The sequence below is a fragment of the Neoarius graeffei genome, chromosome 15 (assembly GCF_027579695.1).
Source record: "Neoarius graeffei isolate fNeoGra1 chromosome 15, fNeoGra1.pri, whole genome shotgun sequence".
Classification (NCBI taxonomy): Eukaryota; Metazoa; Chordata; class Actinopteri; order Siluriformes; family Ariidae; genus Neoarius; species Neoarius graeffei.
This window is the reverse complement of record NC_083583.1, coordinates 27,303,320-27,330,268: the sequence shown is the minus strand read 5'-3', so window position 1 is coordinate 27,330,268 and position 26,949 is coordinate 27,303,320. Positions and strand designations below refer to the sequence as shown.

Here is a 26,949-nt window from a genome sequence, read left to right as displayed (position 1 = left end):
ATTATGAAATAATGATAACATTTCTTAAAATTACAGATTCAAGTTTTCTTTCTTTCAACATAATATTAGCCAGACATTTAGCATTTTAAAAAAAAGTCTCTAATGTGGTTTTAATGTCAATATAGCATACCTTATCAAAGGAATATACCTACATTATTTTATTATGCATTTGTATTGTGTTGTTTTGAATACTTTTTCAACAAATCTCACAAACTTCAATAGGGCATCAAGCAGCTCTGGTTATAAAGTACTAAGGTTGTAAATTCCTGTGCAAATGCCAATCCATTTAAAAAAATTATATATATATATATATATATATATATATATATATATATATATATATATATATATACACTTGTGTTCAAAATAATAGCAGTCCAACACGGCTAACCAGATCAATCACTGTTTTTGGTGGAAATTATATTACTACATGGCAAATAATTTACCAGTAGGTGTAGTAGAGTCATAGAAAACCAACAGACCCAACATTCATGATATGCATGCTCCTGAGTCTGTGTAATCAAATAATTAAGTGAAAGGGACGTGTTCAAAATAATAGCAGTGTGGAGTTTAATTAGTGAGGTCATTCATTCTGTGAAAAAACAGATGTCAGTCAGGTGGCCCTAATTTAAGGATGAAGCCAGCACATGTTGTACATCCATTTCTCTCTGAAAACATGAGAAACATGGGTCGTTCCAGACATTGTTCAGAAGAACAGCGTGCTTTGATTAAAACGTTGATTGGAGAGGTAAAACGTATACTGTAAAGAAGTGCAGAAAATGATGGGCTGCTCGGCTAAAATGATCTCCAGTGCTTTAAAATGGACAGCAAAGCCAGAGAGACGTGGAAGAAAACAGAAGACTACCATTCGAATGGATCGAAGAATAGCCAGAATGGCAAAGACTCAGCCAATGATCAGCTCCAGGGTGATCAAAGACGGACTGAAGTTACCTGCGAGTACTGTGACAATTAGAAGATGTCTGTGTGAAGCTAATCTATCGGCAAGAAGCTCCCGCAAAGTTCCACTGTTAAAAAAAAGACGTGCTGAAGAGGATACAATTTGCCAAAGAACACATCGACTGGCCTAAAGAGAAATGGAAAAACATTTTGTGGACTGATGAAAGCAAAATTGTTCTTTTTGGGTCCAAGAGCCGCAGACAGTTTTTCAGACGACCCCCAAACACTGAATTCAAGCCACAGTACACTCTGAAGACAGTGAAGCATGGTGGTGCAAGCATCATGATATGGGGATGTTTCTCTTACTATGATGTTGGGCCCATTTATCGCATACCAGGGATCATGGATCAGTTTGCATATATCAAAATACTTGAGGAGGTCATGTTGCCTTATGCTGAAGAGGAAATGCCCTTGAAATGGGTGTTTCAACAAGACAACGACCCCAAACACACCAGTAAGCGAGCAGCATCAGGGTTCAAGACCAACAAAATGAAAGTTATGGAGTGGCCAGCCCAATCCCCGGACCTTAATCCGACAGAAAACTTGTGGGGTGACATCAAAAATGCTGTTTCTGAGGCAAAACCAAGAAATGCAGAGGAATTGTGGAATGTTGTCAAATCATCCTGGGCTGGAATACCTGTTCACAGGTGCCAGAAGTTCTCAGAAACCGTGGTTATACAACTAAATATTAGTTTAGTGATTCACAGGAATACTAAATCCTTAAGATTTTTTCAGTTTATACAGTAAATATTTGGAGTTTGTAATGAAAAATGCAGACACTGCTATTTTTTTGAACAGCCCAATGTTCATTTTTCTTCATTTTCTGTAAAGTAATTTAAATATTGATACATTTTTCTTCATGTTTTGATGTAGAATATAATGTGCATTGTTCCCAATGCATGGAAATAAAAACTATTATAAGGATTTTGAGCTTTACTCACGTTTTTAAACACACTGCTATTATTTTGAACACAACTGTATATATTCAGGTTAATTTTAATAAACTAGGGTTTAAGATAGGTGTGGTTAGCACTGTCACCTCACAGCAAGAAGGTCCTGGGTTCGAGCCCAGTGGCTGATGGGGGTCTTTCTGTGTGGAGTTTGCATGTTCTCTCCGTGTCTGCATGGGTTTCCTCCGGGTGCTCCGGTTTCCCCTACAGTCCAAAGACATGCAGGATAGGTTAATTGGTGGCTCTATTCAAATTGACCATAGGTATGAATGTGAGTGTTAATGGTTGAGAGGAGAACACCTTTATAATAATCCAGTAGAAGGCAACGGGAAACCACTACTGTAATGTTCCCTAGAGACTCTGATGGCTGAAGCTGTCAGAGCGGCCACGGCACTGTCGTGATACGGATGGATGGAGGGTTTAAGATACATGGGCAGTGTATGTTGGGTTCAGTCACCTTTTTAAATTAAAATAGATAAAGGTTTTGACTTTAAAACAAATATCACAATTAGCTCATTTCAGATTCATTTGGGGGTGATTTTGAATTACCCAGATTTGCCTCAGTAAATTACTGTGGAGTTAGTAGCTTGAAAGAAGGTAGATTAAAGATTACCATTCGTGCCTGGAGTATAATACTGATAAAATCACAAAGTGCTCTCTAAAAACAGCAAAAGTGTTTTGGTGTCCTATTTTAGTCTATGCCTAGAGAAAAAAGAAAGAAAAAGGAAACCTTAAAAAAAAAAGCTGTCGGCTTATTTCTATTCATTAATTCATTCATTGAAATTAATGAATGCAACATACCCAGGCCATAGATCAATTATTCTTTCTTTCTCTCCATTTTTATAAACAGCATTGACCTATTTTCCATCTGATTTCTTTGAACAGGACAATGATCAGTAATCTGCCATTTTTTCCCTTACTTAGTATTATTAGGTTATACAACTTGAACAGTTACTATGCTAAAGAATTAAAGGAAAAGCTCAACATAACCTCAAAAGAAAGAATGTATGCTGTATCGGGACATTGCTGGCCAGGTATGCCTAGCAATGCCCCCCCAAACCCAAAGTGAAAGCTCCAGCAGCTACAAATAAATTACCAGGAAATGTTAATGATTAATGATTGGCGTTCCATACAGACTCACCATTGTGTAATACTATTTCCTGCATTAAATACAAAGGATTACAGTATACTCCTAAATTTTACAAAATATCCGGATATCTGGTTTTGGTGTTGATAATACAAGCTCACCATTTCGCTTTCACCATCTAAATGTAAGATTTCTTCAAATTAGAGATGAGCTAATCAAGCAGAAAGCTCAGTTTATTGTGCCCAATTTCCTAATGTGAAGTCCATCTTCTAACATGCTGTTGAATGTAAAATAAAGATGTGTGCCAATTTAAAGGAACAGCCTGAATAAATGGATGGAAAAACATAACGAGCGCAGACATAATGACTGTAAGAAAAGGCAATTAACAATTAATGTATAGAGCTCTGTGTCATGTATAACAATGTTGAGATGACTCAGCTGACCTTGATTTTGGATCAAGGTCTCAAGAGGAAAAGATATAAGTGACTTTAAAAGATGGTTAATTATTGGGACAGGCCTGGCAGGTTCTTCAATCATGAAGTCTGCTCAACTGGCTGTGGTTCAACAGGAGCAGCATTTTAAATTAATAAATAGGGTTGGAATTTGTGATCAAACTCACACAAGTCAATTGTATTTATACAGAGTTTTTAATAACAGGCATTGTTAGAAAGCAAGCTTACAGAAATGTGATGTCCATTTGTACGGAACAAGCCAGTGGCAACTCCCTAAGACAACACAAGGAAAACATTTTTTTGAGAGAACCACATAAACTAGTCAAAACCTGTTTAACAGGTGTGTAATGTCTTAGATCTTCAAACAAAACAGTTATGGGACCTGCACTTGGTGCTAAGCAGTTTGTTCAACCAGTCTAGAGGAAGAAGCCTTTATTTATTACATATACACATTACAGCACATGAGGAAGTCATGGCTTAATAGAGGGAAGCCATGGCCTAATGGTTAGAGAAACAGCTTTGGGACCAAAAGGTCATTGGTTTGATTCCCTAGACCAGCAGGACTGGCTGAAGTGCCCTTGAGCAAGGCACTTAACTGCTACAGCAAGAGTGGTGGTGTACCTTGTGTCTGATTAGCCAAAGAAAAACTGATGATAGGATGATGAGTTTGGGTGGTGCCTGGCCAAAACTAACAGTACAGTGACATTTTTATCTTTGCATATCCCAGTTGGTTAGGAAGTTGGAGTCAGAGTGCAGGCTCAGCTACGATACAGCTACCCTGGAGCAGAATGGGTTAAGAGCCTTGCTCAAAGGCCCAAAAGTGGCAATTTGGTGGTGCTGGGGCTTTAACCCCTGACCTTCTGATTAGTAACCAACGGATGATGTGCATACACTACCGTTCAAAAGTTTGGGGTCACTTTGAAATGTCCTTATTTTTGAAAGAAAAGCACTGTTCTTTTCAATGAAGATCACTTTAAACTAATCAGAAATCCACTCTATACATTGCTAATGTGGTAAATGACTATTCTAGCTGCAAATGTCTGGTTTTTGGTGCAATATCTACATAGGTGTATAGAGGCCCATTTCCAGCAACTATCACGCCAGTGTTCTAATGGTACAATGTGTTTGCTCATTGCTTCAGAAGGCTAATGGATGATTAGAAAACCCTTGTACAATCATGTTAGCACAGCTGAAAACAGTTGAGCTCTTTAGAGAAGCTATAAAACTGACCTTCCTTTGAGCAGATTGAGTTTCTGGAGCATCACATTTGTGGGGTCGATTAAATGCTCAAAATGGCCAGAAAAATGTCTTGATTATATTTTCTATTCATTTTACAACTTATGGTGGTAAATAAAAGTGTGACTTTTCATGGAAAAAACAAAATTGTCTGGGTGACCCCAAACTTTTGAACGGTAGTGTATAAGCGGCTTTTGTTTAAGGCAGCTTCTTTTAGTGAAGTTTGACAAATTGCTGAATTGCATGCATTATTGGTCAGCACAAAGGGTCTGCACTGGGGACCAGTGTTCAACTAGGTCACTCTGTGCTGGAACCCAACATTACTGCCAAAAGCATTAGACGCAGTAGTATATTAGGCCCTGGTCACACTACAGCTTGTGATGGGTTTGCGAATGAAAAATTGGTAGCATCGCCACCTATTGTGTGATGCATGCCGATTGTTCTCTGAGCTTTGCAAGTTGTTTTTTGATGCGTCTCCACCTCATGAGTGACCAAAAACGTCTCAAAAAATTTCAGTGCATGCATTTAAAATTTGGTGGTGATGTTTTCATTGGCAAACATGTTTAAAGGCTTACTCTTTGCACAGTAAAGTTTTAACTGGCATTTGTGGATGTAACTCTGTATTGTAGTGCTTGACAAAAGTTTGCCAAAGTAATCCAGAACCCAAATGGTTATATCAGCTATACTGTAGATGAATGATGGTTCTTGATGCAGTGCCATCTGAGGGATCAGACATCACAGGTGTTCAGCTTCGGCTTGAGTCCTTGCCCTTTACACAGCAAAATTCTTCCAGACTCCTTGGATCATTCAGTCCTATTATGCACCACAGAGGGCGAATTATTCAAATCCCTTCCTATCTTTTTTGAGGAACATTATTTTTAAACATTTCAATAATTTTCTTATGCATTTGTTGACAAACTGGAGATCCTTGGCCCATATTCGATCCTCAAAGACTAGGCCTTTCCTGGACACTGATTTTTTACCAAATCACGATTACAATCTAATCTATTGATGTCACCTGTTTCAAATCACATCATCATTTAAGTGTTTTACCTCATTACTAGCCCTAAATTGCTGTTATCCCAAATGTTTTTGGAACATGGTGCAGGATTGAAACGCAGGAATGGATGTATATTAACAAATGAAATGAAGTTGACCAGACAAAACATAAAATATCTTAGGTTCATACTGTCTGCAATGAAGTACAAGTCAAAGTAAATTTAAGAATCACTGCTGTCTTTTTATTTGCATTTTCCATACTGCCCCAACTTTTTCTGATTTAGGGTTGTACAACCACGATTCCAAAAAAGTTGGGACAAAGTACAAATTGTAAATAAAAACAGAATGCAATAATTTACAAATCTCAAAAACTGATATTATATTCACAATAGAACATAGACAACATATCAAATGTCGAAAGTGAGACATTTTGAAATTTCATGCCAAATATTGGCTTATAAGAAGGTCCGGGTTCGAGCCCCGTGGCCGGCGAGGGTCTTTCTGTGCGGAGTTTGTATGTTCTCCCCGTGTCCGCGTGGGTTTCCTCCAGGTGCTCCGGTTTCCCCCACAGTCCAAAGACATGCAGGTTAGGTTAACTGGTGACTCTAAATTGACCGTAGGTGTGAATGTGAGTGTGAATGGGTGTCTGTGTGTCAGCCCTGTGATGACCTGGTGACTTGTCCAGGGTGTACCCCGCCTTTCGCCCGTAGTCAGCTGGGATAGGCTCCAGCTTGCCTGTGACCCTGTAGAACAGGATAAAGCGGCTAGAGATAATGAGATGAGATGAGATATTGGCTTATTTGAAATTTCATGACAGCAACACATCTCAAAAAAGTTGGGACAGGGGCAATAAGAGGCTGGAAAAGTTAAAGGTACAAAAAAGGAACAGCTGGAGGACCAAATTGCAACTCATTAGGTCAATTGGCAATAGGTCATTAACATGACTGGGTATACAGTAAAAAGAGCATCTTGGAGTGGCAGCGGCTCTCAGAAGTAAAGATAGGAAGAGGATCACCAATCCCCCTAATTCTGCGCTGACAAATAGTGGAGCAATATCAGAAAGGAGTTCGACAGTGTAAAATTGCAAAGAGTTTGAACACATCATCATCTACAGTGCATAATATCATCAAAAGATTCAGAGAATCTGGAAGAATCTCTGTGCGTAAGGGTCAAGGCCGGAAAACCATACTGGGTGCCCGTGATCTTCGGGCCCTTAGACGGCACTGCATCACATACAGGCATGCTTCTGTATTGGAAATCACAAAATGGGCTCAGGAATATTTCCAGAGAACATTATCTGTGAATACAATTCACCGTGCCAGCCGCCATTGCCAGCTAAAACTGTATAGTTCAAAGAAGAAGCCGTATCTAAACACGATCCAGAAACGCAGACGTCTTCTCTGGGCCAAGGCTCATTTAAAATGGACTGTGGCAAAGTGGAAAACTGTTCTGTGGTCAGACGAATCAAAATTTGAAGTTCTTTATGGAAATCAGGGACGCCGTGTCATTCGGACTAAAGAGGAGAAGGACGACCCAAGTTGTTATCAGCGCTCAGTTCAGAAGCCTGCATCTCTGATGGTATGGGGTTGCATTAGTGCGTGTGGCATGGGCAGCTTACGCATCTGGAAAGACACCATCAATGCTGAAAGGTACATCCAGGTTCTAGAGCAACATATGCTCCCATCCAGACGATGTCTCTTTCAGGGAAGACCTTGCATTTTCCAACATGACAATGCCAAACCACATACTGCATCAATTACAGCATCATGGCTGCGTAGAAGAAGGGTCCGGGTACTGAACTGGCCAGCCTGCAGTCCAGATCTTTCACCCATAGAAAACATTTGGCGCATCATAAAACGGAAGATACAACAAAAAAGACCTAAGACAGTTGAGCAACTAGAATCCTACATTAGACAAGAATGGGTTAACATTCCTATCCCTAAACTTGAGCAACTTGTCTCCTCAGACCCCAGACGTTTACAGACTGTTGTAAAGAGAAAAGGGGATGTCTCACAGTGGTAAACATGGCCTTGTCCCAACTTTTTTGAGATGTGGTGGTGTCATGAAATTTAAAATCACCTAATTTTTCTCTTTAAATGATACATTTTCTCAGTTTAAACATTTGATATGTCATCTATGTTCTATTCTGAATAAAATATGGAATTTTGAAACTTCCACGTCATTGCATTCCGTTTTTATTTACAATTTGTACTTTGTCCCAACTTTTTTGGAATCGGGATTGTAAATATTTATTACTCCCTGCTGCATAAGTAAAAAAGGCATCATCTCAAACAAAATAAGTCTACTTTGTATAAACCAATTTGTGGTGGTTAATAGGGTTTTGATCGAAGACGTTTGTCTTCTCTGAAGATAAAATGTTTAGCTGCACATCATTAAGGCACTTTAATTATTTAAGCTGTGGTACTGTTGGGTTTTCCAGTTGACCTTTACTCTCAATAGCCAGCAGCAATTTAAGAAGAGAACTAGGGTTGTATGGGAATAGCCCCCTGCTGTGAAGTCGGCTGATAACAGTCCTTAATTCAGTAAGGCACAACATAACCTTGCCAGTCAGACCCTCAAGGGAGCCGGTGCATATTCTCTCCACAGTATCTGCTGATCCAGACACAGCCTGTTCTGCTTTTCTCATGTCGATCTCTGCTACTGGTTCCTCAGCGTTCCTTCTAATCTGGGAGTTTAACACACTGCTGTCTTCATCCTCAGAATCCTCTGAACTCTCATAATCCACTAGACTTGGCCTGGATCCAGCAACTTTAGACTGAGGGTCATTATGAGGTTGTGATGTTAATAATGCTTCAGAACATTGTGGGTGGGACAGAGCATGTATCTCAGTCTCAGAGTTTTCAATATGACAACATGCATTACAGAAATCCTGCCAGTGGTTGCGCAACTGCTTCAGGTAGAGAACACAGTACTCCAAGAAACAGGTTTCATTAGAAATGAGGAAGTCCAGGAGGACAGTGTGGTCGAAGGAGAGACTTTGGAGTAGGAGAGTAAAGTGACAATGAGGGTTGCATCCCCACTCACATGCTGCAGGGTCTGAGGAACTCAAACTAAAGGAGAAAAGACAATCATCTGAGTGCCTGCTCATCAAAGTAATGGAAAATCACACACCCAAACATCAATCTCCTCAAGATTACAACTAATATCCCACCTTCTCTGATGTAAATACAAGGTAACCAAAACCTTGGCTGATTCCATCAGGTCGTCATCCTGGTCCGCAAACACTACTAAGATCCAAGAGCAGAGATGTGTGACCGCTTGAACCTGAATCACCTGCTGCTGGAGAAAAGCCAGCAATTCCATAAGAAAAGGCTGAACATCAAGGGCACAGCGAGTTCCTGTAACATTAGAAGAGCTTGAGCAAAATGGAAAGACTGCCATCTTCTGCTAGAAGTGCAAAACTGTAAAAGATCAAACACTTGAAGGGCTTAATATTTTATTTTACACTGTGTGCACAATTATTAGGCAAGTGAGTACTGTAACCCTACCATTATTTCTATGCATATTTTCCCAACCCCAAGCTATATACAATGGTACTTGAAAGTTTGTGAACTCTTTAGAATTTTCTATATTTCTGCATAAATATGACCTAAAACATCATCAGATTTTCACACAAGTCCTAAAAGTAGATAAAGAGAACCCAGTTAAACAAACGAGACAAAAATGCTATACTTGTTATAACTATATACAAGTTGAAACATCAAGACTGGACCAAGAAATATCTGTAGACAGATTTTCCAAATGTTTTATGGATGGATGAAATGAGAGTGACTTTTGATGGACCAGATGGATGGGCCTGTGGCTGGATAACTAATGGACACACAGAACCATGTCGACTCATATGCCAGCAAGGTGGAGGAGGGGTACTGGTATGGGCTGCTATTATTAAGGATGAGCTAGTTGGACCATTCTGGGTTGAAGATGGACTTAAAATCAACTCCCAAACCTACAGTCAGTTTCTAGAAGATATATTCTTCAAGCAGTGGTACAGGAAGAAGTCTGCATCACTCAAGAAGACCATGATTTTTATATAGGACAACGCACTATCACCGCATCCAAGCACTCCACTGCTTGGCGAGCCAACAAAGGCCTTAAAGATGAGAGTAATGACATGGCCCCCTTCCTCACCTGACTTAAACCCTATTGAGAACTTGTGGGCTTTTCTTAAACATGATATTTACAGTGAGGGAAGACAATACACCACTCAGAACAGCATTTGGGAGGCCGCGGTTGCTGCTGCACAAAAAGTTGATCGTCAACAATTCAAAAAACTAACAGACTCCATGGATGGAAGGCTCATGGCAGTTACTGAAAAGAAGGGTGGATATATTGGTCACTGAATATTTTTGAAATGCCAAAAGTGTTTATTTGTTACACTTACTCTAAAAATTAAAACAAGTGAGATGGGAAAATTTTAGCTTTTCATTTAGTGCATAATAATTCTGCACACTAAATATTGCCTAATAATTGTGCACACTTGTATACAGGGGGCTGCAAAAGTAGGTATACAGTAAGGATTATTCCAGTTTTACCAGTATTATAATAGTGGTGCCAGGTTTCATTTAATACTAACGTTTTGTGCAACGTTTTGGTTTTCATTACTGTATACCTACTTTTGCAGCCCTCTGTATTCCCATGAGAAAGACTAAACTCCCTTTTCCTTTGTTAAACATTTGGGTTTTAGGTTTACGAACAATTTGGATTGACTGAGAGCATTGTATTTGTTCAACAATAAAACGAATCCTCAGGAATACAACTTGCCTCATAATTGTGCAAACAGTGTACAGTACATTCTTTGAAAAAGTGGGATTTCATAAGGGTTATTTGCATGGTTCTACAGTTCTAACATTCTAAATCAGCTCTACTTGAAATATTGTTTTTTAATTAATCATTTCAGCAGTAGATCAGTGGCTACATCAGACCTTTAAGGGTTCCTCCTTCATTTATGGGTTAGAAGAGAGAGAAGCCTTAAGGATGATAAATGGAACCCAAAAATCTGAAACAAAATTTCATTATTATTCATTTCTGGCACTTGTAGACAAAAACCCTAGATGAGATGCCAGTTATTCCACGAAAGTCATACATGAGTTGATAACCATATACTACAAGCTATATATGACGAAATTGAATGGAATAACTGCTTTATTCTGTCCACATTCACTGGACTGTGAGAAACAGTGCATTTTTAGTTATATTTTTTGCAAATTTGGTAAATAAAAACTTTATACAAAACGTCCGACAAACTCATTTCTGCTCAGAATGTTAAAAAAAAAAAAAAAAAAAAAAATCGGCGAAATGACAGTAGCAATTTGTGAAAAATGTGATAATTCTTGAAAAAAATTGTTCTTAATATCAAATGCTTTTATTCCATATTTTGTTGCTTTTTTTTGTATTTTTTGGGGTTTTGTTTTCGAGTAGGGTTTTTATTTCCATCCTCAGTTGGTTCAGCAACACACTCTGCCATTTTCTTTTCTTCTTTTTTTGGCGGTTTGGTGCCACCAACTGGGCTGGAGTGTGGAACAGGCGATATTCGGGGGGGGGGGGGGGGGGGGGACATTCATTGAGTCATTCATTCATTCATTATCTCTAGCCGCTTTATCCTTCTACAGGGTCGCAGGCAAGCTGGAGCCTATCCCAGCTGACTACGGGTGAAAGGCGGGGTACACCCTGGACAAGTCGCCAGGTCATCACAGGGCTGACACATAGACACAGACAACCATTCACACTCACATTCACACCTACGGTCAATTTAGAGTCACCAGTTAACCTAACCTGCATGTCTTTGGACTGTGGGGGAAACCCACGCGGACACGGGGAGAACATGCAAACTCCACACAGAAAGGCCCTCGCCGGCCCTGGGGCTCGAACCCAGGACCTTCTTGCTGTGAGGTGACAGCGCTAACCACTACACCACCGTGCCGCCCCAGGGGAAAAACAATATTCTTTTATTTAGCTATCTCTGTTTCTTTTAAATACTTGATAATAAAGTGATATATCTGACTTGATGTGCTCTGCCATTTTGTTTTTCTGTACTCATGGTATATGAGGTGATAGCCTAGTAGTAGAGTAGCCAATCAGAGCGCGTGATTGCTCATATCCATTGAATGTGAATAGAATTTTATATATATATACATACATATATATACATACAACCCCGATTCCAAAAAAGTTGGGACAAAGTACAAATTGTAAATAAAAATGGAATGCAATAATTTACAACTCTCAAAAATTGATATTGTATTCACAATAGAACATAGACAACATATCAAATGTCGAAAGTGAGACATTTTGAAATTTCATGCCAAATATTGGCTCATTTGAAATTTCATGACAGCAACACATCTCAAAAAAGTTGGGACAGGGGCAATAAGAGGCTGGAAAAGTTAAAGGTACAAAAAAGGAACTCTGTGCAAATTGCAACTCATTAGGTCAATTGGCAATAGGTCATTAACATGACTGGGTATACAGTAAAAAGAGCATCTTGGAGTGGCAGTGGCTCTCAGAAGTAAAGATGGGAAGAGGATCACCAATCCCCCTAATTCTGCGCCGACAAATAGTGCAGCAATATCAGAAAGCAGTTCAACAGTGTAAAATTGCAAAGAGTTTGAACATATCATCATCTACAGTGCATAATATCATCAAAAGATTCAGAGAATCTGGAAGAATCTCTGTGCGTAAGGGTCAAGGCCGGAAAATCATACTGGGTGCCCTTGATCTTCGGGCCCTTAGACGGCACTGCATCACATACAGGCATGCTTCTGTATTGGAAATCACAAAATGGGCTCAGGAATATTTCCAGAGAACATTATCTGTGAACACAATTCACCGTGCCATCCGCCGTTGCCAGCTAAAACTCTATAGTTCAAAGAAGAAGCCGTATCTAAACACGATCCAGAAGCGCAGACGTCTTCTCTGGGCCAAGGCTCATTTAAAATGGACTGTGGCAAAGTGGAAAACTGTTCTGTGGTCAGACGAATCAAAATTTGAAGTTCTTTATGGAAATCAGGGACGCCGTGTCATTCGGACTAAAGAGGAGAAGGACGACCCGAGTTGTTATCAGTGCTCAGTTCAGAAGCCTGCATCTCTGATGGTATGGGGTTGCATTAGTGCGTGTGGCGTGGGCAGCTTACACATCTGGAAAGACACCATCAATGCTGAAAGGTATATCCAGGTTCTAGAGCAACATATGCTCCCATCCAGACGACGTCTCTTTCAGGGAAGACCTTGCATTTTCCAACATGACAATGCCAAACCACATATTGCATCAATTACAGCATCATGGCTGCGTAGAAGAAGGGTCCGGGTACTGAACTGGCCAGCCTGCAGTCCAGATCTTTCACTCATAGAAAAAATTTGGCGCATCATAAAACGGAAGATACGACAAAAAAGACCTAAGACAGTTGAGCAACGAGAATCCTACATTAGACAAGAATGGGTTAACATTCCTATCCCTAAACTTGAGTAACTTGTCTCCTCAGTCCCCAGACGTTTACAGACTGTTGTAAAGAGAAAAGGGGATGTCTCACAGTGGTAAACATGGCCTTGTCCCAACTTTTTTGAGATGTGTTGTTGTCATGAAATTTAAAATCACCTAATTTTTCTCTTTAAATGATACATTTTCTCAGTTTAAACATTTGATATGCCATCTATGTTCTATTCTGAATAATATATGGAATTTTGAAACTTCCACATCATTGCATTCTGTTTTTATTTACAATTTGTACTTTGTCCCAACTTTTTTGGAATCGGGGCTGTGTGTGTGTATATATATAAATAAACACACAGATTTATTTATAGAAAATACAAATAAAATTTGACTTAAAATTAAATGGGACACCTTTGTGCCATCAAAACATAGAAGGCAGGCTGTTTGACCTTAAATCAGTTTAAATCCCAACACTGCCTGAACACACAAAATAAATAAATAAATTACATTTTGCAAATATTTTGTGTCCCTTAGCTCCCTACAGTGTGTTTGATGGTTGTTCAAAATATTATTCACGAATGTGACCTTCTTGTACAACATCAGTGCTTTACCAGCCCAATTTCCTCCAATGCTCGAGTTTGTGGAACCATAATATTACCTAATGAGTATACTGTCAATAGAATATAATATAGAATATTATGTGGAATATGATGAAAAAGTAAAAGGGATTGACCAAACAACAATCAATTCACCTTGAGTCAAAACATGCCGAGCTTTAATCTCCAGACACTTGATCAGAATCAGGCTCACGGCCCTGAGCATCACAGCATCTTTCATTTCTCCATCTGAAACATTCACTTTGCTCCCGCCAAAGAAACTCGCTCGAGTATTGACGCGGAATTTCCGAAGCCAACCAGCTTCCACTTCCTGGAGCACGGTGTCAGCCATCACGAGCAAATCAGTGGAATACTCTTCATCACGCTCTTTAGAGTGAGTTTCACCAAAACCCCATTCCTCTCCTGCTCTCTGAACGAGAATCCGCTTCAGCAAAAGCAGTGCTCGCTTCTTTACAAATTCCTTTGTGTTGGAGAGCGTCAGACGGATGAGTGCTGATGTTTGGAGGAACACCAGTCTCTGAACGGAGGAGCAGAGGCCATGCCACAGCCTCGCAGCACTGAGGACTTCAACGAGGTCCAGGAGTGCACATACACTGATTTCTAACTCCATGGAGTTGGTGTCATTTTCTGCCGCATGTGTGTGTTCAGGATTATCTTGAAAGATGAGCTTTGGATACAAGGACATGAGGGATGACTCAAAATCCGCAAGAAGTTTCATTAAAATCTCTGTAGGGAAAAAGAAAAAAAAAGAAAAATCACCCTTGGTTTCTGTGTGCAAGAAAAAAAACCTCCCTCTATCTTATATTTGAAATAAAAAACAGTTTTATGCTCATTTAATTGTTTTCTTATTCAACAACTGAGTCTGTCAGCCGTTAGCTTTAGTCACAAGCTTAAATGTCTTGTGACTAAAGCTTATGACGTGCTCCATCGAATTTATTTCAGTGTGCATTGTTAAGGTGTTGGTTCGGGTCTATGTTAAGTCTTATTTAAAGCGATACTGACACGAGCAGGTCTCCTCGGTGTCATTTTATAGATTTTAAAGGAGACCTGAAGGCAAATTTTTTTATCAAAATTCTATTTCTCATTTTATTAAATATAGGAATGCATTTTTGATAGCTATTTTGTCACTGCTTAAAGCCTCGGTCACAACCGGCCGTACGTGCTCCTATGGCCGGTCTACGTGCAAAAAACCCAAGAAACGCACGGAGGGCACGCGTGAAACACACGGAGGGCGCGCATGTGACGTGCTGATTTTCGAGCCGTAGACTGGCCGCAGACCGGCTGCAGAGGTTCGTCATGTCAAACAAACTCTACGGGCGCTTACGGTTTTTTCAGGTTGCAAGACAAACTTACGGCCAACGTGCGTCTTTCTCCATGAACAAAAAAAACAGCGACTTGGGAAACGCCAAAAATTGCACGGCAAAAAATCGTACGTCTGGTTGTGACCTAGGCTTTAGCAAGTTATGAGTGTCTGAAATATGCTATGTAATATATCAGTCCATATATCAAAGCAATGGCCATAAATGAGATTCATTGAGACCTGTGTGAGACATCGTAGGACGGAAGTAAAACGTACAGTGGAAATCAAAGTGACCAACATCTGCCAACGCTGTCAAAAGACGCGCGCGCCCTCTTTCGAATGCTGACGTAATCAAGCCGGAAGTTTTGTTTGTTTTGATAGGAATCAGGAAAGTTTGAAAAAAGTAGGTAGTAATCGTCATTTAAACTCGGTTTTTGTGCAATATTTCGTTTGGAAAACAGTTTTCAAAATGGTGGCGCTGACACCTGGCTGACACTTCACGTTTCGAAGTCTCGCACAAGTCTCGTGAAGATTGCGTGGATAAGCGACGCCTGCCGTGGACCAAATGAACTAAATTCAACATGGCTAAAAACCGAATAGGCCGCTAAGTATAATATTTAACTGCAATTAGCTGCCAATACGAGTCACAATATAAAGTTACTAAAACCTAAAATGTAACTGAATAACACGTTAATTAAGAAATAAAGCAAGTTTAAAAATGACTTCAGTTCTCCTTTAACACAAACTTTCAATTTTCGATGTGTGGAGATGAAAACTCAACAAAATAAAACATTTAAATGTCTCGCCACGAAGCGATGCCTGGAATTCCCTTCCCTTCTGCCAAGAATGCCCCAAACCGGAAATGACGTTGATTGGTGAACCCCTGCTTGGAAGGCATGCCGACAGAATATGCTTTCATGACAGAACATGTCTTGTATGATGGGGATGAAGAGGAGTTAGCTGGGGAAGAGGAGGTTGGAGAGGAAGAGAGGGAGAACGTAGAGCTCAGGATGGAGCCCTACTGGTTTGAGCCGTACCAGGACTGTCACACTGACGGCCACAATGAGGTGAGTGACTGCCACTCGGATCTCGGCAAGCTGACAAGTGGACATGGTGGAGGGATGACTGTAACAGATCACCACCTGCTTTTGTTTACATTAATAATTACCAGTACCAGTTGTTGTTAGAATATTTTACTGACATAATTGTTAGTATAATAGTAATTCCTGTTAATAAGTTATAACTCAAACCAAGATAAAATAATTCTTTTTGTTTCAATTCGGCAATTGCCTACCAAATCCCGACCTCCCAAAAGCACAGTGTGGCACAGAGATATGCTGCTTAGTGTGTCAGGTGGGCAAAGTATTCTGTCAGGAATGTGTGGGAGATAGATGTCAAGTCAAGTTTATTTGTATAGCGCTTTTAACAATACACATTGTCGCAAAGCAGCTTTACAGAATTTTAATGACTTTAAACATGAGCTAATTTTACTCCTAATCTATCCTTAGTGAGCACGCCTGTGGCGACGGTGGCAAGGAAAAACTCCCTCAGACGACATGAGGAAGAAACCTCGAGAGGAACCAAACTCAAAAGGGAACCCATCCTCATTTGGGTGAAACAGCACCTGGTATTCCCAGGCAGCCTCCCAGCCAAGGACTAGCCAGGCCCAACTCTGCTTCGCTTCGGAGATCAGACGAGATCAGGCACGGTCAGAGTGGTATGGCCATAAGTATGTAAGTGCAGAAGATAGTTTATTATTAAGAACAGTGAAAAACAGGTAAACGATCCGAATCGGCAAGCATAAATTGAGAAACGGTGAAACAGGCAATAGGTCGAGCGAGGCACAAACAGATGATCAAAGGCTAGGCAGGAAACAAACACGAGAAACAGGAAATCAAGGATCAGAAACCAAGAGAAGCAAACACGAACTAAGGCTCGGTAATGTGTTAGCAATGCAATACTTCACGATCTGCGAGCGTTTTCTTTATATAGGTGCACTGATTGCGCCTTAATCCTGTGCAGGTGTGAGTTGTTCACGGTGCCCGCTGTCCGGAGTGCACCCGGGAGTCAGTCTGATGCACGCGCCACGGCACGCAGGTGTGACATAGTATAGACAATTGTAGCGGAAAGTAGTCACTAGACTGCAGCTTGTGTACCAGAACAGTGCTAGTTTAGATCTACTCTACTTATTTTATTACCTGAAAGCTCAAATAAAATATTTCCCCAGCTACCTAAGAGTACCTACCCACTGTTCAAGCCTGTGTTTTCCATTGTTTTCAAGCATTTTCAACACTCTGGAATAATGGAGTATGTGTACAATAGAGTGAGCCATCTGTCTGCCAGATTGCTTTATTTTCACAGTCATAGAGAAGAGTGAATTTATTTAGGGTGTCAGTATTACTTTAAAACCTTTTCAGTATTGTAAAGTACTACAAAGGAACACTGCATTAATCCCATAATATTTCTAAATAAACTGCCATGTCATTATGTGACTGGGTTTGTCTGTATTCCTTTGGTAGTGATGGAAAATGATGTTTAAAAGTCCTGCCCTGTGTCTGAAATCACTCATTGCTCACTATATAGTGGACTATATAGTGAGTTCGCCATTTTGTAGTGCTGTCTGAATGTATAGTGAGAATTATTACACCCTATATAGTGGACTCATGGTATCCCATAATGCATCGTGAAAAGTAGTGTACAACTGATGGTCACTAACCAAGCAATATACACCATCATGCACTGCGGTTGCGTTGTAAGAAAGTGTGTTGGGGTGAATGGACGGAGGAAGAAACCTTTACAGTGGGGCAAAAAAGTATTTAGTCAGCCACCAATTGTGCAAGTTCTCCCACTTAAAAACATGAGAGAGGTCTGTAATTTTCATCATAGGTATACCTCAACTATGAGAGACAAAATGGGGGGAAAGAATCCAGGAAATCACATTGTAGGATTTTTAATGAATTAATTGGTAAATTCCTTGGTAAAATAAGTATTTGGTCACCTACAAACAAGCAAGATTTCTGGCTCTCGTAGACCTGTAACAACTTCTTTAAGAGGCTCCTCTGTCCTCCACTCGTTACCTGTATTAATGGCACCTGTTTGAACTCGTTATCAGTATAAAAGACACCTGTCCACAACCTCAAACAGTCACACTCCAAACTCCACTATGGCCAAGACCAAAGAGCTGTCAAAGGACACCAGAAACAAAATTGTAGACCTGCACCAGGCTGGGAAGACTGAATCTGCAATAGGTAAGCAGCTTGGTGTGAAGAAATCAACTGTGGGAGCAATTATTAGAAAATGGAAGACATACAAGACCACTGATAATCTCCCTCGATCTGAGGCTCCACGCAAGATCTCACCCCGTGGGGTCAAAATGATCACAAGAACGGTGAGCAAAAATCCCAGAACCACACGGGGGGACCTAGTGAACGACCTGCAGAGAGCTGGGACCAAAGTAACAAAGGCTACCATCAGTAACACACTACGCCGCCAGGGACTCAAATCCTGCAGTGCCAGACGTGTCCCCCTGCTTAAGCCAGTACATGTCCAGGCCTGTCTGAAGTTTGCTAGAGAGCATTTGGATGATCCAGAAGAGGATTGGGAGAATGTCATATGGTCAGATGAAACCAAAATAGAACTTTTTGGTAAAAACTCAACTTGTCGTGTTTGGAGGAGAAAGAATGCTGAGTTGCATCCAAAGAACACCATACCTACTGTGAAGCATGGGGGTGGAAACATCATGCTTTGGGGCTGTTTTTCTGCAAAGGGACCAGGACGACTGATCTATGTAAAGGAAAGAATGAATGGGGCCATGTATCGTGAGATTTTGAGTGAAAACCTCCTTCCATCAGCAGGGGCATTGAAGATGAAACGTGGCTGGGTCTTTCAGCATGACAATGATCCCAAACACACCGCCCGGGCAACGAAGGAGTGGCTTCGTAAGAAGCATTTCAAGGTCCTGGAGTGGCCTAGCCAGTCTCCAGATCTCAACCCCATAGAAAATCTTTGGAGGAAGTTGAAAGTCCGTGTTGCCCAGCGACAGCCGCAAAACATCACTGCTCTAGAGGAGATCTGCATGGAGGAATGGGCCAAAATACCAGCAACAGTGTGTGAAAACCTTGTGAAGACTTACAGAAAACGTTTGACCTCTGTCATTGCCAACAAAGGGTATATAACAAAGTATTGAGATGAACTTTTGTTATTGACCAAATACTTATTTTCCACCATAATTTGCAAATAAAGTCTTTAAAAATCAGACAATGTGATTTTTCTTTCTCATTTTGTCTCTCATAGTTGAGGTATACCTATGATGAAAATTACAGGCCTCTCTCATCTTTTTAAGTGGGAGAACTTGCACAATTGGTGACTGACTAAATACTTTTTTGCCCCACTGTATAAACAGACATTCAAGTACAATTAAAAATAGTAAGAGAATAGAAAAAAAGCTAAAATAGAATAAGACAAATAAAATACACGAATAAAAGCTACAGTGCAGAGCGAGGAATTAATCAAAAGCTTTAAATTTGATTTAATAAAAAGCAAAGAAGAAAGTATTCAGCCTTGATTTAAAAGAACTGAAAGATGCAGCAGACACAAAGTACTTTGTATTTATTAACGTGAGAAATACGCTCAGTATAATATGGATTTATTATTTTGAAAATCCACCAGCCAACTGATCTAGCACGTTTTAATTGTGCAACAGTAATGACGTAAATAACGGCGCGACGGAGTAGTGTCCGAAAGTTTTTTTCATTTTACCAATGAATTCTCTAGGCAGTGAGTAGGGAGTAGTGAATGAGTGAGGGATTTCGGACACAGCCCTGGTTTCTGACGCTGTGCGTGCACTTCCGGTTTGTAGAGGTTCCCCGATCCATTTCAAAATAAAGTGCCGCAGTTCCCGTCTGCTCGATCATGCCACTTTTTTATCATCAAAGGCTTATTTTGAAGGGGGGCTGTAGAGGGGAATGTGTAGTCTGTAGGGGGGCTATAGGGGGGAATGTGTAGTCTGTAGGGGGGCTATAGGGGGAAATGTGTAGTCTGAAGGGGGGGCTATAGGGGGGAATGTGTAGTCTGTAGGGGGGCTATAGGGGGGAATGTGTAGTCTGTAAGGGGGCTGTAGGGGGGAATGTGTAGTCTGTAGGGGGGGCTATAGGGGGGAATGTGTAGTCTGTAGGGGGGGCTATAGGGGGGAATGTGTAGTCTGTAAGGGGGCTGTAGGGGGAAATGTGTAGTCTGTAGGGGGGCTATAGGGGGGAAATGTGTAGTCTGTAGGGGGGGCTATAGGGGGAAATGTGTAGTCTGTAGGGGGGCTATAGGGGGGAATATGTAGTCTGTAAGGGGGCTGTAGGGGGGAATGTGTAGTCTGTAAGGGGGCTGTAGGGGGGAATGTGTAGTCTGTAGGGGGGCTATAGGGGGAAATGTGTAGTCTGAAGGGGGGGCTATAGGGGGGAATGTGTAGTCTGTAGGGGGGCTATAGGGGGGAATGTGTAGTCTGTAAGGGGGCTGTAGGGGGGAATGTGTAGTCTGTAGGGGGGGCTATAGGGGGGAATGTGTAGTCTGTAGGGGGGGGCTATAGGGGGGAATGTGTAGTCTGTAAGGGGGCTGTAGGGGGAAATGTGTAGTCTGTAGGGGGGCTATAGGGGGAAATGTGTAGTCTGTAGGGAGGGCTATAGGGGGGAATGTGTAGTCTGTAGGGGGGCTATAGGGGGAATGTGTAGTCTGTAGGGGGGGCTATAGGGGGAATGTGTAGTCTGTAGGGGGGCTATAGGGGGAAATGTGTAGTCTGTAGGGGGGCTATTGGGGGAAATGTGTAGTCTGTAGGGGGGCTATTGGGGGAAATGTGTAGTCTGAAGGGGGGGCTATAGGGGGGAATGTGTAGTCTGTAGGGGGGCTATAGGGGGGAATGTGTAGTCTGTAAGGGGGCTGTAGGGGGGAATGTGTAGTCTGTAGGGGGGGCTATAGGGGGGAATGTGTAGTCTGTAGGGGGGCTATAGGGGGGAATGTGTAGTCTGTAAGGGGGCTGTAGAGGGGAATGTGTAGTCTGTAGGGGGGGCTATAGGGGGGAATGTGTAGTCTGTAGGGGGGGCTATAGGGGGGAATGTGTAGTCTGTAGGGGGGCTATAGGGGGAAATGTGTAGTCTGTAGGGGGGGCTATAGGGGGGAATGTGTAGTCTGTAGGGGGGCTATAGAGGGAATGTGTAGTCTGTAAGGGGGCTGTAGAGGGGAATGTGTAGTCTGTAGGGGGGGCTATAGGGGGGAATGTGTAGTCTGTAAGGGGGCTGTAGGGGGGAATGTGTAGTCTGTAGGGGGGGCTATAGGGGGGAATGTGTAGTCTGTAGGGGGGGGCTATAGGGGGGAATGTGTAGTCTGTAAGGGGGCTGTAGGGGGGAATGTGTAGTCTGTAGGGGGGCTATAGGGGGAAATGTGTAGTCTGTAGGGGGGGCTATAGGGGGGAATGTGTAGTCTGTAGGGGGGCTATAGGGGGAATGTGTAGTCTGTAGGGGGGGCTATAGGGGGAATGTGTAGTCTGTAGGGGGGCTATAGGGGGAAATGTGTAGTCTGTAGGGGGGCTATTGGGGGAAATGTGTAGTCTGAAGGGGGGGCTATAGGGGGGAATGTGTAGTCTGTAGGGGGGCTATAGGGGGAAATGTGTAGTCTGAAGGGGGGCTGTAGAGGGGAATGTGTAGTCTGTAGGGGGGCTATAGGGGGGAATGTGTAGTCTGTAGGGGGGCTATAGGGGGAAATGTGTAGTCTGAAGGGGGCTGTAGAGGGGAATGTGTAGTCTGTAGGGGGGCTATAGGGGGGAATGTGTAGTCTGTAAGGGGGCTGTAGGGGGGAATGTGTAGTCTGTAGGGGGGCTATAGGGGGAAATGTGTAGTCTGAAGGGGGCTGTAGAGGGGAATGTGTAGTCTGTAGGGGGGCTATAGGGGGGAATGTGTAGTCTGTAAGGGGGCTGTAGGGCGGAATGTGTAGTCTGTAGGGGGGCTATAGGGGGGAATGTGTAGTCTGTAGGGGGGCTATAGGGGGGAATGTGTAGTCTGTAAGGGGGCTGTAGGGGGGAATGTGTAGTCTGTAGGGGGGCTATAGGGGGGAATGTGTAGTCTGAAGGGGGCTGTAGAGGGGAATGTGTAGTCTGTAGGGGGGCTATAGGGGGGAATGTGTAGTCTGTAAGGGGGCTGTAGGGGGGAATGCTTATTTCACTCGCATTGTAGGTGAAAATGATCATAACTAGCCATCTTTATTTTCATAGAGTCATCAGGAGGAGAGAATTTATTTAGGTGTCTGTATTACTTTAAGGCATAAACAACTCAAATAAGAAACTGTCACAAACTTGTGCTGTATAAGGAAGCATGAATAGAGCTTACACAAAACCTAAAACAAAACCTATTGATGTTCGCAGTACTAACGAAGGGAATACAATTATACTGAAAAGTTTCGGGACACTTGGCCTCATTTATCAATCCTTACATAAAGTTGTGTGTAAACGTATTCCTTCGGACAAACCGAACTAAAAATTCCTTCCAGTCCGATTTACAAAAGTTTTTGTAATACTGATTTTCTTCATATACGTGTGTGTATGTTGATAATGCCAATTATCAACCAATAAAACCATCAAAGGCAATGTTAAACAGTGAAAGAGCATCTCCTAAATGCGGGAGGAGCCAATTCTTCCAGTCATGTAGCTCAGCCATTACAGCGCATCAGTTACCACAGATTCACACGAACGCTTCTTCCTTTTATAGGGTGCCATTTCTTTTGTCCTACTTGAACAGCTCATCTCATCTCATCTCATTATCTCTAGCCGCTTTATCCTTCTACAGGGTCGCAGGCAAGCTGGAGCCTATCCCAGCTGACTACGGGAGAAAGGCGGGGTACACCCTGGACAAGTCGCCAGGTCATCACAGGGCTGATACATAGACACAGACAACCATTCACACTCACATTCACACCTACGGTCAATTTAGAGTCACCAGTTAACCTAACCTGCATGTCTTTGGACTGTGGAGGAAACCGGAGCACCCGGAGGAAACCCACGCGGACACGGGGAGAACATGCAAACTCCACACAGAAAGGCCCCCATCGGCCACTGGACTCGAACCCAGAACCTTCTTGCTGTGAGGTGGCAGTGCTAACCACTACACCACCGTGCCGCCCGAACCAAAACGTTATTTTGAAAAAAAAAAATCTTCCCAAACAGCAAGAGACCTGAAAAAGTTTTGGTATTGACGAATTTCCTGGAGTTATCTGAATTTACCTAAAGTTGTGAAAATACATTAATATTTTTCAGGGCTTCAGTACCTCGTTTGTTAATGCAGTCTAACTTCAGTATCTTCTTAATCATGTCGGTCAGAGCCCACAGGTGTGTGTCCAGGGTGCAGTTCGGAGGCGAACTCTGAAATGTTTCTCTGAAGGCGTTCTTCCATGTGGGTTTGCTACCAAGCTGCAAAAAATAAAAATTCACAGATTTACAGAAAAAAAAATTCTCAGTATGAATTATTATCAATAAAAATGTGTCTTCCACATAAATTTATGAAGTTTTATTCCAAGATTTCGAACCTACAGTCCATCATGAGGGACAGAAAGCTAAGTCTGAAATCTCGGAATAAAACTGCATAAACTTATGTGGAAGACACATTTTTATTGATTTAATATGATTTCCATATACAAACAAACTTTGACTATATTATTATTATTATTACTACTGTCCACTTTATTAGGAACCAGTGTTGTAGTCGAGTCACTAAACCTCGAATCCGAGTCCAGTCTCGAGTCCCCAGTGTTCAAGTCATTTAGCTACCATGCAGTACAGCTATGGAGCCAACTGCCAGAGGACATCAAAAATGCTCCTGCTGTTGGCAGCTTCAAATCTAGATTAAAGACCAAGCTGTTTTCAGATGCTTTCTGCTAAATTATTAATATTGTCATCTCTACATGTTTTAAACTCTTAACTTTTACAGTCTCTGCATGTTTTAAATTTTACTTAACTTTTATTCTATTTTATTCTGCTGTTTTTTTCTTTTACTGAACTTTTACTTCATTTTATTATTTTATTTCTACTATTGTTTAATTCTTATTATTTTTCTTCCCCATTTATTTTATGTAATTTTATTTTCTATTGTTTACTGTTTTGCTTTTACTTCTGTAAAGCACATTGAACTGCCACTGTGTATGAAATGTGCTATATAAATAAACTTGCCTTGCCTCAAAGAAAATTTCTAGTCAATTCATCTAATATACAATTACAATTGCTACTTCTATGATTATTGCCTTGACGGGGCGAAGTAGTTTGAGTGTTCTAGTGACCCGGAGAGCTAACTTCAATGGAAACCCTGCAACAACAATCATATCGTGCTACAGCCCAACAAATTGCTCTGACGAAAATGATGTCACACATTTCTATGCTGAATTGTTAGATTTAGTAAGAGGTATTCCTAAGCATAGCGTTATCCTAATTGGGGGAGATATGAATGCAAAAATTGGACAACAAGATTCTAAAGGGTCATTATTCCACAAAATTACCAACCGTAATGGTCAATACCTTCTTGACTTTGCAACAGAATGTGATCTTATTAATTTAAGTTCCCAGTATAAGAAGAAAAAAGGCAAGCTTTGGTCTTTCATATACCCAAACGGCAACAAAGCACAACTTGACCATATACTTATAAACAAGAAATGGAGAAACAGTGCCTTAAATTGTGAAGCCTATAATACATTTACCATAGTAAATTCAGATAATTGAATAGTATCATGAAAAATTCGACTAAGCCTCAGGATGCACAAAAACACCAGCAGAAAGAGGATTAACTATGACTGGAGTAGACTGCTCTCTGTAGATAAAGTCAAGACAGAATATACCGCAGAAGTTATAAAACGTTTTCAAGCACTACAAGATCTATCAGAAAATAAAAATGCTAACACTACATACAACAACATAGTTGTAGCACATGAACTGTCTGCAAAAATTCACATACCTGTAAAAGAAAAACGTAAACAGAGGGTGCCCTGGGAAAACACAGATATAAAACTGAAACGTGAAGTAGTAAAAAAATGCAGCTAGAGCAAATTCAAGAAGATCAACTAGATCTAGTGTTGCAATACTCGAAAAAGCAAAAGATCTTAATGCTGCTTATATACGCAAATTCAGCTCATATAACACAGAGAAAAGCAGTGTTATCACTAATGCTTCTGAAAATCGTCAATCACATCTCGCGTGGAAAACTGTAAATGAGATCACAGGAAGAAAATACACACCCAGTGGAAAAATAAAAGCAAACAGTCTCAAGGAACGGATCTCAAAATGGAAAGAACACTTCAGTAATCTTTTGGGTAAACCACCTCAAATCAGTCCTAAAGAAACCATCAAGGTAGTGGAAGATATTCTACCAATAAGCACAGAGAATTTCACCAAAGAGGAAATACAAAAATGCATCAAATCATTCTCCAATGGCAAAGCAGCCGGGCTTGACAACATCCCAATAGAAGTCTGGAAGACAGGGGCATTGATAGATCCCCTGTTGGAAGTCTGTCACCAAACTTTCAACGGAGAGAAACCGGATCTATGGGGAAAGAGTGGGCTTGTACCACTCCCAAAAAAGGGTGACCTAGGATACACCAAAAATTACAGAGGAATAAGTTTATCAGTAATTGCAGCCAAAATCTACAACAAGACGCTACTGTTCAGAATTAGACCTTACATTGAACCACTTCTCCGTATAAATCAAAATGGATTTCGCCCAAACAGATCGACTTCAGCACAGATATTAACTCTTCGTAGACTAATAGAAGGAATCAAGGCAAAGAATTTATCAGCTGTTCTAACATTTGTTGATTTCAGCAAAGCTTTCGATTCCATTCATCGAGATAAATTAATGGAAATCCTAGAAGCATATGGTATGGACCCTTTTCACGTGACGTCACGACAAACGCGGCCGCCATTTTGGACATGTACTACCAGTAGTCTACCACAGCCAACAACGAGGAACAACGGCGAAGCATCGAAAGGAATATAGCCATCAAAGAAAGTTTTTACTTTCAGCAAGACTTCCATCATGCCATTATATTGTTGTGCACCTGGATGTAGTAACCATCAACACACAAGGCAAGATTTATCATTTTATCGGATCCCGACAGATGCTGACCGACGGAGAAGATGGATGGTCTCTAAAATATTGGCAAAATTATGTTTATTGACATAGCAATCGTGTGTAACGGGAAGCATTTGCATATCCGAAGTGTTGTGTTTACATCAAAGATAAAATAAACTGATATGACAACGACTGCTGCTGCCAGGTTGGGGACACAAACTAGTAGAAAGGAAGTGTGCCAACAGACTTCCTTTGTGGTCGATTCTGCTTTAAGTTAAGATGCATTTAATTATTCATCTGCTGTGGGTTTGGAATCAGTAGCCTGACCGATTCATTTATGTTTGTGGTGCCATTTGTTTGTTGACGCGTGTTGAAATGGAAGATTGGTTGTTGACATGATTTCCAGTGATGCTTTGGCGCTGGTGTGGATCAGATGTGTTGAGTAGCCTGACTGTTTTTTTTTTCTTGCGTGTGGTATCATTGTTGACGCGAGGTTGTTTTTTGAACATGCCAATGCGGACACGATTTCCCCTGATGAGTTATGACTTCAGACGCGATGCGTGTGTGGAGGTGTGGAGTCTGCGTGATATGTGCGTAAGAGAGGCTTCTCATGTGTTTGGAGATCCGCGCTCTGAGACCAGCGCAAGCACCCCCCAAGGGAAAAAAAGGGACCCCCCGAAAATATCGGCATAGTTCGAACACTGGGTTGGAGAAAGTAATGGCAAATAGTGAGTGCACAAACCATAGAAGGTAAACTGTACACAGCGCCAGGGCAGTGTGATGGTATGTCTACTTTTAGATTGTGTTAGCTTATCAATGA

General features: G+C 41.3%; 1 protein-coding gene and 1 pseudogene across 1 annotated transcript in view; both read right to left on the bottom strand.

Moving 5' to 3' along the window:
* Nucleotides 1-3,642: 3,642 nt before the first annotated feature.
* lins1 (lines homolog 1) overlaps nt 3,643-26,949 on the bottom strand; it is a 30,995-nt gene continuing 7,688 nt past the window's right edge. Inside the window, exons 3-6 of the mRNA XM_060941095.1 lie at nt 23,344-23,485; nt 13,881-14,471; nt 8,854-9,040; nt 3,643-8,752 (exon numbers count right to left, since the gene is read on the bottom strand). Coding sequence (XP_060797078.1) covers nt 8,089-8,752; nt 8,854-9,040; nt 13,881-14,471; nt 23,344-23,485 — 1,584 coding nt within the window. The 3' untranslated portion in view covers nt 3,643-8,088. The remainder of the gene's footprint in view (nt 8,753-8,853; nt 9,041-13,880; nt 14,472-23,343; nt 23,486-26,949) is intronic.
* On the bottom strand, nt 16,658-16,776 carry LOC132899805 (5S ribosomal RNA; annotated as a pseudogene).